The sequence below is a fragment of the Mesoplodon bidens genome (assembly GCF_964165515.1).
Source record: "Mesoplodon bidens genome assembly, chromosome: 6".
Taxonomy (NCBI): Eukaryota; Metazoa; Chordata; class Mammalia; order Artiodactyla; family Ziphiidae; genus Mesoplodon; species Mesoplodon bidens.
The window spans coordinates 117,753,883-117,769,977 of NC_138162.1; the positions used below are offsets into that span (position 1 = coordinate 117,753,883).

General features: G+C 48.7%; 1 protein-coding gene across 1 annotated transcript in view; it reads right to left on the reverse strand.

The window, feature by feature from the left end:
- PALLD (palladin, cytoskeletal associated protein) overlaps positions 1-9,766 on the reverse strand; it is a gene marked incomplete at its 5' end in the record, with an annotated part of 388,664 nt that extends 378,898 nt beyond the window's left edge. The window contains one exon of the mRNA XM_081237212.1: positions 8,862-9,766. Coding sequence (XP_081093338.1) covers positions 8,862-9,766 — 905 coding nt within the window. The remainder of the gene's footprint in view (positions 1-8,861) is intronic.
- Positions 9,767-16,095: the final 6,329 nt, after the last annotated feature.

The window sequence follows — 16,095 nt, forward strand, 5'->3', positions numbered from 1 at the left end:
AGTGGATGTACGGTGAGTGGTAAAGTTTGTGATTTGGGAGATGCTACATTAATAAGAAATTACCAGCCTTGCAATCCATAGTCAATGATGTCCTCCTTACCTTTGCGCCAAATTTCTTAATTTTGAATTTACTTTTTCATATTTACATAATTTAGGCAAAACACTCTTCATTAATAAAAGCAAAACCTCCCAGATAAATGCTTTAATGGCTTATTTTCTGTAGTATAATCCTGACTTGAACTGTTATTTTCATTTTGGCGTATGAAATTAAGAAATGAGAAATACTAACAATAATAGGTAACAGCAAAGTGGCAGTTACTAGGTGCAAGGCACTGTTTTATTTTTTTCACATATTATTTTATTTAGTCATAAAACAGAATGGGGGCGGTGGGTATTATAATTCCCATTTCACAGGTGAATAAACTGAGTCACAAAATAACTTATCAACGGGTGCATTTGGTGAAAGGTGAAGCTGTGATAGGAAACCCTGGAATCTGACCCCAGGGTCGCTCCTCTTAAGCTCTTTGCACAAAAGGTACAAATGCTGCATTTACGGAGGAAGAATGTAGAGAAATTACAGTGGCTACTGACGGCACACTCCCCGCCTGCTGTTTGTCTGCTGTCCACCCTCTCGTGGCCGGAGCCTGGGCATGGACAACAGGCCTGTCCACGCCCAGCCTGGTATCTATCTCTGTCTTGTGGGAAAGTTCTGCCACATTGAAGGTGTGGTGCGTTCAGCATAGGAGCATCTGCCAGGGGAGCCCATGCCTCAGACCAGACACATCCGGGGCTGCCCTTGTGATTGGCCGCACATACCTGTGCTTTTCATCTGCCAGACAACTTCTGGCTTCCAGCACACTTTCAACAATCTCCAGCAGCTCATATTTAAATTACGCACAGCACTTGAATATATCAGTTGGGCATCCTAAGTTCCCCCCTTAGTCAGCAGCACTGGTTCGTGACGACAGATCCAACCCACCAGGGACAACCAGCACAGCTACTACTTGCCATTCCAGGCTGCCTTTGCCTTGCAAGTACTTGAAAATACGACCTCAGGCTCCAGAGGGCTAACTCTACAGGAAATGAAACAGCACGTAAAACACTGATGGGCTTGAATTCATTTGCCTCCTTAAATAGGCTGTGGACTGATCAAACCTTGAGTTACTTTACAGAGACAGCACTGCTCATATGTAAGAGGGGAACCCATGTCTCCAGGATGACCTGGAACCAAGAGTCTTCATTCTGCGGAACTCAAAGAATAGAAATGTTGCCATCAGAGCCCTTTATGAATCAAGGCATCCTTCAATGAGGAAAACCAGGCTCCCAGCACAAGGAGCTGACACCAACTGATTAGCAAGTCAGCTTCAAGTTTGAAATTCCCTGAACCCCTTAAATTATGCCCTGATCCCTGGACCAGGGAAACAGATTTGAGCCGTGCCTCCTGTCTCCTTGCTGGTGGACCTCACAATAATGCACTTTTTTTCCTCAAAAGCCAGGGCCATTGTATTGGCTCCTATGTGTGTCCAGCAGCCAGCCCTTGCTCGGTAACAATTTTCGGTGACCACGAAGGGACCCATGTCTTGTGACCAACTGTCCGTGGCTCTGAAGCCCCCGGGGTGTGTGGGCCTTCACCACTGAACCTGAGTGGCCACCTAGACTGCCCGCGTCCAGAGGGTGGGGTTTCAGGTTCTTGCTTTCCCACCATGGGACTCCAGGCTCCTCAGGCTATTTTCACCTTTGACAAAAGAAAGTGCTCCTGGATCAGATGTCTTTTGGGTGAGTAACCTTGTTAAAACATGCCTGTGCCTAAATTGTCTAAAAACCTCATCAAGATCATGGGTTAGAGTCCCACCCTGGGGGGAAATATGAAAGGTCCTCAAAAGTCCAGGGTAGACATAAATCACAGCAGTATCTTTTTTGATCCGCCTCCTACAGTAATGAAAATAAAAACAAAAATAAACAAATGGGACTTAATTAAACTTAAAAGCTTTTGCACAGCAAAGGAAACCATAAACAAACAAAAAAAGACAACCCACAGAATGGGAGAAAATATTTCGAAATGAAGCAAACACCAAGGAATTAATCTCCAAAATATACAAACAGCTCATGGAGCTCTATGTCAAAAAAACAACCCAGTCAAAAGATGGGCAGAAGACCTAAATAGACATTTCTCCACAGAAGATATACACATGGCCAACAAACACATGAAAGGATGCTCAACATCACTAATCATTAGAGAAATGCAAATCAAAACTACAATGAGGTATCACCTCACACTGGTCAGAATGGTCATCATCAAAAAGTCTACAAACAATAAATGCTGGAGAGGGTGTGGAGAAAAGGAAACCCTCTTGCACTGTTGGTGGGAATGTAAATTGATACAGCCACTGTGGAGAACAGTATGGAGGTTCCTTAAAAAACTGAAAATAGAACTACCATATGACCCAGCAATCCCACTCCTGGGCACATATCCAGACAAAACTATAATTTGAAAAGATACTTGCACCTCAATGTTCACAGCAGCACTATTTACAACAGCCAAGACAAGGAAGCAACCTAAATGTCCATCGACAGAGGAATGGATAAAGAAGACATGGTACATATATACCATGGAATTGTATATATTACTCAACCACAAAAAGAACAAAATAATGCAGCAACACCCATTTTCAGCAACATGGATAGACCTAGAGGTTATTATAGTAAGTATAATTATTATACTAATTATTATTATTATTATAAGTCTTATTATACTAAGACCTAGAGATTATTATACTATATTATACTAAGATTATTATACCATTTCCAGCAACATGGATAGACCTAGATATTATTATACTAAGTGAAGTAACTCAGACAGAGAAAGACAAATATCATATATCACTCATATGTGGAATCTAATTTTTTAAAATGATACAAATGAACTTATTTACAAAACAAATAAACTCACCGATTTCAAAAACAAACTTATGGTTACCAAAGGGGAAATGTGGGTGAGGGAGGGATAAATTAGGAGATTGGGATTGACATATACACGCTACTATATATAGAATAGATAACCAACAGGGACCTACTGTACAGCACAGGGAGCTCTACTCAGTATTCTGTAATAACCTATATGGGAAAAGTATCTGATAAAGAATGAATACATGTATATGTATAACTGAATCACTTTGCTGTACACCTGAAACTAACACAACATTGTAAATCAACTTTCCTCCAATAAAATTTTGAAAAAGTAGTTCAAGTTAGAGTCCTGAACCCTGGGTTAAAGTCCCAGAGCCTTGGATTTCTTTGTCTGTCCAGGTTGGTCTAAGCCTGTTGAATTTGTTAGGATTGGCCAATAGGGGGAGGCCCTTGGATGACTGTAGCCAAACTTTATTAAACCTGATTTAACGAGGTCCCCGACTCAGGAGACAGAAGACATTGCTCCCTGACTGGAAACCCTGCCTCATACCCCATGCCTGGGTTAAAGGCATTTCCACCCAGAACACCTCCTTGGTGTCATTTTGCTCTGGTCATCCTGAGAGGATGACCTTTCAAATGAGGAACATTAATAGTATACCTGACTGTAGTCCTTTGGGATGTATTCTTCAAAACTGGTCAACGTTTAGCTATGAGCCGATGGAAAAGAAGAAAATGATTTTCTCTGTAACACTGCCTGGCCCCAGTATCAGCTGGAATCAGGGGGAAATGGCCAGAGAATGGGTCTTTGAACTATGATACTATCTTATAATTCGACTTGTTTTGTTAGAGAGAGGAAAACTGGGATGAAATCCCATTGCACAGTCATTTATGTCTTTATATCGGAATAAGAATCTGCAGAAGAGGTGTAAAATTGTGGTTCAGAGGGAAGAACCTCAGAAAAAGCCTGTTTCAATTGAGTCAAAGCCTAACCATGATCTTGACCTACTACATCCAGTCCCTCCGTCAGCCCCTCTTGTGGTTTCCCTGTCTTATGAAGGAGGTCTGCCTGCAGTCAGTGCAAAGGGTCCTTCCAGCCCTCCGAGGGCTGCCGGTCCGGCTCTGTACTGCCCACACCAGATGGTCACAAAGGAACACTCTTTCCTCCCCATACCCACCAGGGTATTCAGTTTGGCCCAGGGAACACTCTACCTCAGGCAGGGCATTTCCGTTAAGACAGGTCCCAGCAGGCTTAGATGACCAAGGCCAACCCAGGGGATTCCCCTGTATCAGCCTTGGATTTATACAACTGGAGAAATAATAAGCCGTCTTATTGAGATGAGCCTCAGAAAATGGAGAATCTCTTTACATCCGTTTTACTACTCATCACCCTAACTGGGCTGACATACAGGCCCTCCTGAATACCCTGCTGTGGAAGAGCACAGGAAGGTATTAGAGAAGGCTGCCAGGAAGCTGAAATTTCCCTGAATCACAACCAAATTATCCAATCAGGACTCGGGCGGCACAGGCCACACCTGGAGCTGAACCAGGATGATGGGACCCGAAAGACCCAAGGGAACTGAGCAAGCCTGAATCATCATAAGGAATGTTTAATAACCAGACTTCAACAGGAGCCCCCAAACAACAGAGCTTGAATAAGATCCAGGAAGTACAGCAAGGACCCCAGGAGAACCCATCCACCTTCCTTGAGGGGGTTTTTGAGGCTTACAGATGCTATACTGATATGGATCTGGAACACCCAGCTGTAACTGCTCAAATGCCCTGTTCCCTTTTTGGGAAAATTAAATGCACTCCCACATCAAGCCTCTGCCCCACCAGCTGCCCCATTACAATCAGGAGACCAAGCCTCCCCCAGAAGCCCCTGAAGAAATTCTGCAAAAGGTAAGAGTGCATGTTTGGGCTGATGGGAGGCCAGGAAGAGACAAGACGGCTTACCTAGTAGTAGTAAAACTCCGTCCAGAGGCCAAGGCTCCAAATGTGAAGCAACAGGCATTTAAAGAGGCATTTGAAAGAAGGTATAAAGCCTCTGACGACCACCTTTCTTAAATGCCAATTATTCTGACCTTGTCAATGCTCATATAACACTCCCATCCTGTCGGTGCAAAAACCCGGGACCAGCAATGACTTTTATATAGGATTTGAGGGCTGTTAACCAAACTGTAGATGATATACATCTGGTAATGCCAAATCTTTATACTTTACTTACAACTTTATCTGGAGACTTTTGCTGGTTTACAGTTCTGGAGTTAAAAGATGCCTTTTACTGCACACCCCTAAGTCCTGAGACCCAGGGGTTTGCCTTTGAATGGGACGACCCAGAGTCTGACCTAAAACAACGATCCTGCTGGATGGGACTCCCATAAGGATTGAAGCAGGACCCCACCATCTTCGGGGAAGCCTTAGCCACGGATTGAAGGGATCTCCAATTAAATGAGGGAGTCTCACTCCAATATGTGGATGGTATACTAACTGCTCGTAGAACTAAGGAAGCGTTAAGACCAAAATACTGCAAGGGAAAAGCACAAATTTCTCAACCAACTCTAAAATATTTAGGACTTGAGGTATCCAAAGGACAAAGAAACTTACTGCCAGATGGAGGAGAAGCATTAGTTATGGTGACTGTAGCCACTACCAGAAGGCATTCTTGAGGATTCTTAGGAATTGCTGGGTTTTGTCGTATTTGGATTCCTAACTTTGAACTCTGAGACAATATGAGGCTCTTAAAGGAAATGACAATATGCCATTAAGCTGGACTCCGAGATGCCATAATGAATTCCACACCATCAGTGAGAAGCTTTTCACAGCCCAGCACTTGGTCGCCCAGGCATTTTGTGTCTGAAAGACAGGGCGTGAGTCTTGGAATGCTAACTCAATGTTTAGGTACCTCCAGAAGGCCAGTAGTTTACTTTTCTTGAGTCCAACAATCGGGCGTGTAGGTCAAGTATGGCCAGTTTGCCTCTGGGCTGTGGCTGCAACCTATGACCTTTCACAGGAGGCTGAAAAATGTACCCTGAGCCAGCCTGCCACTGTGCATGCCCCGCACAGCATGCTACCTTTACTTGAACGAAACGGCGGATGTAGGCTTCCTTCGGGGAGGCTGGGCAAATACCAGGCCACACCACTTGACACCCCAAGTGTCACATTACAGGTGGTGTCCACTCTAAACCCAGCCACGCTGCTCCCCAGGACGACAGGAGAGCCTGCTCACGATTGTGTACAAATAATTAAATACAACCTGACTGATCAGCTCTTAGAAAATCTGGAAATGGATATATTCACGGACGTGAGCAGCTTCACGGACGAGGCGGGGCTTGGAAAGGCCGGGGGTACAGTTGTAGCTCATCAGGAAGCCCTAGAAGCAGAAGCCCCCATCCAGGTCCGTCTGCCCAGACGGCCGAGCTCACAGCCCGCACGGACCCCTGAGACTTGGAGCTAAGGAAAAGGTGACTATCTATACCGATTCCAAGTTTGCCTTCTCTGTCCTACATGCACACGGGGCCACCTGGAAAGACTAGTCTACTGACATCAGGAGGAAAGAAATTCAACATGCAGAGGAGATACCAGCCTTATTAGATGCTGTTATATATATATATATATATATATATATACACACACACACACACATATTTATATGTATAGATGCTGGAATAAATAGCCATAGGACATTGCCTGGGCCACCCAAAGACGGATCGTTATATAACGATCGGAAATTAGGCTGATCAGACAGCAAAACAGGCAGCCAGAACCAAAAACCCAGATCCTAAGGCTTCAGCACTCATTCCAAGTGTGGACCTGTCCCTGTTTAAGCCTCAGATCTGGCAATGGATCTCGAGATAGCACATGCATGGGGATTTCACGCTGACTCCCGAGACTTAGACGGTGATCAGGCCCAAACAACCACAGAGGCTGGATTTATACTGAGCTTATACATGAGCATGTGATGCCAGGACCTATTACTTACCTACACCAAGGTACCCATGATGGGAGGGCTGCACAAGTTTATCATTGGTCTATAAATGCAAATGACCATCCAAAAGGTACTACAAAATTGCTTGATCTGCACCAGAAACAATCCTAAAACTGGGCCACCCCTGATGATAAAAGGGATGCAAACCCGAGGGACAGAACCAGGGGGTGATTGGTAAACAGACTTCACCGTTAGGCCAAGAATCAGGGAACACTGTAGATATTTGCTGGTGTTGGTGACGCCCCTGCACAGAATGGGGCAAAGCTTCTCCACGCAGGACAGAGAATGCTTCCTAGGCAACAAAGGCCTTCCTCAAAGAAATGATCCCTCGTTTTGGGTCACATCTTTCAATTCAAAGTGACAACAGAGGAGGTTTCATAGCCAAGGTGACTCAAAGGTGTCTGGGGCCCTCGGAACACGATGGAATTTCATGCTTCCTGGAGACCTCAGTCTACGGGGAGGACTGAAACGATGAATCATTCCTTGAAAGAGACAGTCACCAAAATAGGCCAAGAAACCAACGTGACTTGGGATAAGGTCTTACCAGCTGCCCTGCTGAGGGTCAGAGTGGCCCCTAGAAGCAAGCTTCAACTGAGCCCTGATGCGACGTTCTCTGGGACACCTCCCTTGAGGTCTCATGTGGTAACAGAATTAGATTTGATAAAATGTGTACAGTCTCTCAGTGGTGTCGTACCTTCTATACATAAATAGCATCTAGTCCGTTACTGTTTCCCACGGACGTCCCCCAGCATTGCACAAGCCCAGGGGCCGGGTCCTCCTTGGACCTGGACAAACCAACAGCCTGAGGACCAGTGAAGCCCGTGTGGAACGGCTCCTATGACGTCCTTCTGGTTACATATCCTCCAGTAAAGCTAAAAAGAGTCAAGCCTTGGGTCTCCTACTCCCAGAAACCTTAACTCACTTTTCAGAAGGAAACAGAACAGCTAAGACTCCACCTGGCTGTGACGAGAAGACAATGATATCTCGACAGCAGCCTGTTTCTGCCCAAGAGTCTGGACCAGGCCTACGTGAATCCAAATTCAATCATTAAAATGTTAAAACTAACATGTTTTCACGGATTCCCAAAGTCGCAGTTCTGTGTGTCTCAGGACTATAAACCCTCTTCACTCATCAAATGTGTCCTCCTTGTCCATCTTGTATATGTAAAAAGTCCCCTCCCCCACGCGCAGGATGACTGCCCAAGACTTCAGAGTTCAAGGCGGGACTCGGGAATGCTTACAAGTAAGTGCAAAACAATTTCATTCCTCCTATAAAGATCCACGCCCCTCATCAGCCGAAAGCAGCTAGCCGGGTCCTCGCCCCTACTTCCCTCCAGGCCGAGGAACGCACAAAGGAGACGCAGGTGAAACGTCGCCCAGCTTAAACTCGTTTGCCTCCTTAAGTACCTTCATTGCGCAAACCTGAAGTTATTTTACAGCGACAGCCCCGCGCATGTGCAAGACGGGAACGGGCGTCTCCAGGATGACCCCGACAGCACGAGGAGCTTTCTTGGACTGATTAGCAAGGCAGCTTCCAAGCCTGAAATTCCCTAAACCCTTCAATTCCGCCCTGATCCCTGGGTTGGGAGATGGATTTGAGCCGGGCCTCCTGTCTCCTTGCTGGTCGACCTCACAATGAAGCTTTTTCTTTTCACAAAAGCCGGGGCCACCCATCTTAGTTTAGGCATGCGGGATGTAGTTCCCCCACCAGGGATCCAACTGGGTCCCCTGCATTGGGAGCGCAGAGGTTTACCCACTGGACCACCAGGGAAGTCCGCATGCAGCAACTAAGACCCAGCGCAGCCTGAAAGAGTAAAAAAAAAAAAAAAGCCGGGGCCATAATATTGGCTTCTATGCGCTTCCGGGAGCCAGCCCTTGCTGGGTAACAGAAATCTCTTCTTTCACATTAAAGTAAAACCAAAAGTCCACGCGCATCATCTCATAGCATCTCCACAACCAAGGAGTCGTACCTGACCCGAGGAGGTGGGTTCCCGGCGACTCTGCACTCGAGCTGCACCCGACTTCCTTCTGCCACCTCTTGGCTCCGCAGCTTCTGGATGAACCGGGGAGCGGCCAGCAGGTGGCGGGCGGCCGGGGGAGAGGGGCTCCGGCTGGGCCGGACCACGTCCCGGGCCGCCGCGGGGTGATGCCCGGGCTCCAAGGGCTCGGCCCCGGCTTCCACCTCCAGCTGGTCCCCGGTGGGACTCCGGCTGGCCGAGGCGCTCATCGGGGCTGACAGCTGGTTCTTAGGGGACAGGTACCCGCTGTCCGGGGATGAGGACTCCCCGTTGGGGTTCCTGGTTCTCGGCTTGGAGGTTTCTCTGAAGATGGCCGTCAGCTCCTCAATGAGGGTGGCTGCCTTGTCACACAGCGGGCTCTGGGGCCCGGCCCTGCCCCCGTGTGCGGCTCTGGGCTTGGCACTGGCGCCGGGGGCTTTGGCACCGTGTTGCCCTGCCCTGCGGAGACTCCGGATGTAGCTGGGCCGGGCCAGCAGGGGCGAGATGCCGGGCTTCCTCCTGGACGCAGGCGAAGAGATGCGCTCAGCTCGCTCTGCTGGCAGCGGCGGGCCAGGTGCGGGCCTGTGGGCGCCAGGCGTCCCCGGGGACGCATGCTCACCCGGCCTGGCCTCCTGAGGGGGAGGCGACCCCCAGAGGCTCCCAGGAGAGGGGCTGAAAATCTGTGAGTCCTCCCTTTCCGAGTCGCAGTCCTCCGTCTCTGAGTTGGCTATGGCTCTGCGGGCCAGGTCCAGACTCTTGTTTATCTCCTCCTGGCTGAGGAAGGCCGACAGCCCGGGCAAGAAGTCTGCGTTCTCGCCATCTTCCGCCACGTCCGACAGGGAGTCGTAGAAGGAGTCACGGGAGGACATGTCGGACATTGTCGAGAGGCGCTCATGCACTCTGTGTGCTTTGGACAGGAAGGCAGGGGCCTGGAAACCAGCTCTGAAGGACAAGAGACACAACTGCAGTTACTAGGAGCGATTGGTGTGTGTGTGTGTGTGTGTGTGTGTGTGTGTGTGTGATCACAGTACTGCTCATCCACAAGTTGGGAGAAACAGTAAGGCAAGCAAATATGCTTTTTAAGTCATTTTCCCCTATAAATTGGAAGAAACGTCAAGCATACTTGTGTTTATCATTTTAATTTGGTATTTGCCCTGTGAGTGAATACTAATCCTCTCACTAAGCATCATTAAATAACTCGGGAGGGCCACGCCTGCCGTGGGTGCTGTGAGTGGACCCGGGCCTCTGCCTCTTGGGCCCCCTTCCCTCCCCCCTCCCCCTCCCCCTCCCCCCCTTACAGCTCTAATTTCATTGATGTTATGAGAACAGGAGTTTGTTGATATTTTAAGCAAATCTGACTCTGCTTATGTCACCCTAAACCACGAAATGCATTTTGATTCCAATTTTCATTGGTTTTTAGTTTTCAGTGAAATCTTTGAAACCTTTTCTTTTCCTGGTGTCCAGACATGTGTATTCACATTCATTCATTCACTAGTTAATTCAAGGCAGAGTTGAAATCGCTTACTGAATTTCAGGTGCAGAGGGACAGTTGCGCTCTAGACCAGAGGTTGGCAAACTTCCCCACAAATGGGCGGATGACCCCAGACCACTCAGCATGAGGGGGCACTGTGCCAACGGCGCTCTGCAGATTATTTCACTTAAAACCCTCACAACTGCCGGCCCCAGTTTAGAAAGGGGAAAACTGAGCCAGAGGATGTGAGAAGAGCCCAGACGACGACACCAGAGCCCACGCCTTCGCCATATGCTTCCCTACCATCATATTATCGTTTCACAGCCGAGGTCTCAGCAATGGATCCGACTAAGAAAACGTGGGTCAGAAATCAGAGTTCTGCTATTAAGGATATTTAGGGCAAAATGAAAATAACATGATAGATTTTAAAACCTCACAAAAAGCACTGTCCGAGGAAGCTAGAGAGCATACTTCTGAATGGTGAAACAACTTTAAATTCTTTTTTTTTTTAAATAGGGAGTGTTTGCCGGAGGCAGATTAAATCACCTGTTTATTAATTTATATTTTGGTTTTAAAGAGGCACCATCTGACAGGATCCAGTTGTCCGGATTAGGTGTAGCTTAGAAACCACTTGCACAGTGAAAAGGAAAACAATAGCAGGAAGGCATATATGGTCCGGGTTTAATCTGCAACCCCGACACTGCCGCTAGAACATGCACGTGGGCTCGGGAAAGCGCTCATAACATGGATGAAAGGGGAGGTTTCCATGTGGCCCAAACTCACCAGAAAATTATGCTTCAGAGATTTCCGTGTTATTCAACCTTCACATTAAAAGGTCGTAATCAAAGAGATACAACTGCAAACATTTCCGTTATTGCCCTGAGATTTCATGTGTGATTTCACACAGCGTTTCTGGCAATGCCGTGCTGGTGAGATCCATACAGAAAATGCAACGCACCGGCAGCGGCGCAGAGCTAGTGGAGCGCCCGGGGGCTCCGGGCGGCAGACGTCCCGTGGCTCCCACGAGCCCTCGGCCCCCGCCCGCCGCCGCCATGGCCGGGTCGCCGGCGCCCAGCTCGCAGGAAGCGCTTCTGCTGGAGCTCAAGGGGCTGCAGCAGGAGCCGGTGGAGGGCGTCCCGCTGAGCCCGGTGGACGAGGGCCGCCTGTCTACCTGGGCGGTGGCCATCTTCGGCCGACACCTACCACGAGGGCGGCTACTTCAAGGCGCCTCGAGAGCCCCCTCGACGACCACCGGCCTGTTACTCCCCGACCAGGATGTAGCACCCCGACACCTACCGGACTGGGAACATGTGCATCTCCGTCCTCCACCCCCGCCTCCCCAGTCCATGACGCCCTCGCAGCGGCGGAGCCCCGCCCAAAACGTCAGGCCGCCGCTCCTGAGCGCCGTGTCCCTCCCCCTCGGACCCAACACCTCTCCCGCCCACGGGGGCGCCTCCGTGATGCACGGGAAGCGGGAAGAGAGCAAAGGCTGGGGCCGCGAGTATACGGACAGCAGCCAGAAGCAGGTCCCGGGGACCACAGTGCACGCAGAGCGGGGTGGCGGGCAGGTGCCCACCACGCCGGCCGGGTCCTGCGTGAAGACCAGGACCCCGGCGCCCACAGGGACGCAGAGCTCTTCCTCGAGGACGGCGAGGCCGAGGCCGACTGCTGCTTCTGGGACGACTCTCAGGACTCGGGCACCGAGGAGCCCTGACACCGCATCTTACCTCAGCCACCCGCCTGTCTGCCGCCGCCACCACCTCCGGGCGCCGCACGGCCCGGGGTCCCCCAGCCCACGTCTCCTCCGCCTCCGCCTCCAGGGAGGCCGCCGCCCTTGAGGCCCTGGGCCCCGCGTGGGCCGCAGCCAGAGACTCGGGGTCCCCCCTCGTGAGTGGACGGGCTGACTCGGGGTCATCTCTTCTCTCTACTTTGGTTTGTTTGGAATCTAAACAAAGCAACTTTATGAGAAAAAGAAAAGAAAAGAAAATGCAACACACTAAAAAAGAACTAATGTGTAAAAAGGAGTAAAGAAGGGGTGAGGTCAGTGTCTACTTGCGCGAGCAGGGCTGGCGATTGGAAGGTGTGAGGCATAAAGTGTCTATAAACCTTTGCCCCCTGCCTGTGTCCTCTCTTCTGAAGGAAGTCGAATTGCCTGGAAATTCCCTCTTCTCCTCTGCTTCTCCTTCATCGCTTCCTTGTTACTTTGGTTTAGTTGTCGTTTCCCCTAAAACTCCCGTAAGCTGCAACTATTTTCTGTTTTCTTTGGATTCCTGCGGGTCCAGCTTCTTCATGTGGAGAAATGGCCCTTCCCAGTTTAGTCACTCTTCCTTTACCGGAATGATAAATTGACCATGAATTCCACTTATGCGCAAGGGAAGCTTCCAGGAGGGCGAAGGTGAGCCAGGCATGGTCTCTTCTGTAACCATCTTACAGTCCAGGAGGAGGGATTAGGCAAGAGTCAAGAATGACCCAAAGACAAGGAGGAACGTGATGATTCCTGTTAAAATAGGAGATCGGATGGTGGGAGAAATCACACTTAAGAATTTGGCGGTACCATTCCTTTGCTGCTTTTTTGCCAGTGGTCCCCTGGCTAATAAGAGAAAGTCCAAACGGGGCAGGCAGGTTACCTGTGCGCCCCTGGACAGTCAGCGAGATGTGAAGTCTCAGGCCTAGTCCCCCACGATCACTCTGACAGGAGCTGCGCCCATGCCCAGCCACCTGCACCCGCTCTGATCATCGTCTTCTTTCACGTCCCTGAGCTTGGCACACGTGGTTTCTTTCGCCTTTCCCGTCTGTTCTGTTTTTCCAACTCCAGCTCATCCTTGAAAATTACTTAATTTCACTTCTTGTTGGTACTTTCTATGATCCTCCAGTCAATACAATTCACTCCTTCTTTTGAACATGACACTCTGCAGGTATTTTGTTGTAACATTCATTTTATTGAACTATAAGGATTAGTTAAGAACCCTGTGAAGGCCAGGAAAGCAGGTGTTGCCTGACAGCCTTATCTGTGCTGGACGCCTGGCAGTGTCTGGCTCACGATCGTGGCAGGTGAAGGAGAAAACCACACCTAGTGTTTGAACCCGTTTTGAGCCCTGGGTGGGAATTGACAGGAGAGGGAGCCATGCATCCACAGCAGACACGGGACACTCTGCAGGTATCTTGTCCCCTCCTGTCCTGGAGGCCGCTCCTGTCCCTTCCACTCACTCTCAGCCCCAGGCCCCGTAGCACCTCCCTGGGACAGGCTCTCTTCGGTCACGAATCGTTCTGCTCTTTGTCCAGCTTTGTCACCCATCTTTTCAATGGTCACTCATCGCCGGGGCTCTGCTTTCTGAGAAGAACTTGATAAAGTAATCAGTGCTGCATGTTCATAGCTGTTAATGAATACACATAAAATACACATTACACGTCCTTGTACCAGTACAAAATGGTGGTAGTTCTGACACCACGTTAAAAAAAAAAGTAGACAGTGATTTGTATGGTTTTCATTACCCTCAAAGAAAGTTTGTCATGAAGAAATTCAGAACCAGAACGACATTTGTTTTCTGGCATCCCTGCTATTAGATGTTGGGAATTCTCTAAATGTTGACACTCTTCGACGTGTGGATACCAGTGAGCTCAGGGTTAAATTCTGAGTCATAGAAATATTGGGTTGGCCCAAAAGTTCATTCAGGTTTTTCTATAACCAACTTCTTGGCCCACCCAATACAAATCATGTTTCTGGCTTACGTTCTCTGTTGTCGTATTCATCAGCATCGATTCGTTGAGTGCCAGCTATGCGCTAGGCCCCTTTTCTGCAGGCTGGGGACACAGCCATGAGGAAGATGGGCTTCTCTGCCCTAAGAAGCTGCCATTTTAACAGGAAAAAAGACAAAAGTAGGAAACCAAGGAAATGTCAGGTTCTGATTTTCTTATACTTGGTTTGGTCTCAAATCTTTTGTTAGTTGATTTTGGGAAACTGTACCGTGCTTTTATCCCTCAGATCATCTTTCAGAGTTGTTAGGGTTACAAGTGGGATGGGACGGGATGGACGGATGCTTGCGGGCTCCCATCGGTGTCCGTAGACCGTAGCAGTTCTGGACAGCTCGCTGTGGGTGGGAGGGGCTGACGGTAACAGCAGGAGGACCCTTCAGGCGGGCGGTGCCTCAGACTCTGCGACAGTGCAGGGAAGGAACTGCGGGTGACCTGGGGGTTCTCTGAAGGCAGACCCTCCAGCAGGTGATGATGCGAAACCCTCAGGCATTAGCAAACGTGTGGTAAAACACAGGCTTGGGAGGGTCTGCAAATACTGGGAGGCGTTATAGCTGCCCGCCCACCTTGACCTTCAGCAGACCTATCAGCGTCTGGCGTATCCCAAGGAAATTTTGCTATCAGACGTCAGCTCCCATGGTCACCTATGCCGTTACATCCCTGTGCATATTTCATCCATTCTCAAGGAATTTGATGCCATTTAGTTGATAGATTATTTCTCGTGGTTGACTTTACGGTTCTCATCTTCTCCCTAAGTTCACATTATCTGAATTCTGTTGGACCCATATTCCACTATGAAATACAGAGCGTGTAAGTTTTCACTGAACATTTAATATTTCATATATCACACATTCTGACATAAGCAATTTTATCATCTTAAATTGTCTTGGCATTATGATCTTGGTATTTGGGAAAACATTTATTTTTGAGCTCCTGAATATGTAATAGACATATAAATCTATATGATTCACATACGTATATGAATATACAAATTATAGAAAAAAAATAGGGCTTCCCTGGTGGCGCAGTGGTTGAGAGTCTGCCTGCCGATGCAGGGGACACGGGTTCGTGCCCCGGACTGGGAAGATCCCACATGCCGCAGAGCGGCTGGGCCCGTGAGCCACGGCCGCTGAGCCTGCACGTCCAGAGCCTGTGCTCCGCAACGGGAGAGGCCACAACAGTGAGAGGCCCGTGTACCGCAAAAAAAAAGAAAAAAAAATTTTAAATTATGAATAACATTTGTTTTTAGAGTTGCTGACTTTGGAGGATAATTACCTGAAAACAAGATCTGTGCTATCCAGGACAACCTTCTATTTTGTTGGTCAGAAAATACTTGTGGGACACCCCCTGCACCATCCCCAGTGGCAAGGAACATAGGCTGTTGAAATGTCAAAAAATTCCCCGACTTGAGAGGAGGTTGGGGAAGACAAGTCACCTCATGAGAAGCAGCAGAGTCTAGGAGGAAGAATAATTCAGTTGCAAACGACAAAAGCTTGATTTCCAAGTTTTGAGCTGCAGGCTTTCCTATAAAGATGATCCAACTTGCGATGGTTGGACTTTCCTTTGGTTGGACTTTACGATGACGTGAAAGTGATAGGCCTTCGGTAGAATCCGTACTTGGAATTTTGAGCTTTTATCTTTTCCCAGGCCAGTGGTGTGCAGTCTGATCCTCTCTCGAGATGCTGGGCAGCGGCCGCAGTGCCCAGCCAGCTCCGCGATCACGAGGGTTAACAACTGATGTACTTACAACCCTCTGGACCCAGACAACCACTCCGCTTTTCACTGTCATTGTGGTATTCAATCAATTACATGAGATATTCAACATTTTATTAGAAAACAGGCTTTGTGTTAGATGATTTCGCCCAACTGCAGACTGATGGAAGTGTTCTGGGCACCTTGAAGGTGAGACAGGCTGGGACCTGGGACCCTTTGCTGCAGTCCTTGCACCTGAACACACCTCTCCTCAAGCAATAAAATACAAGGAAA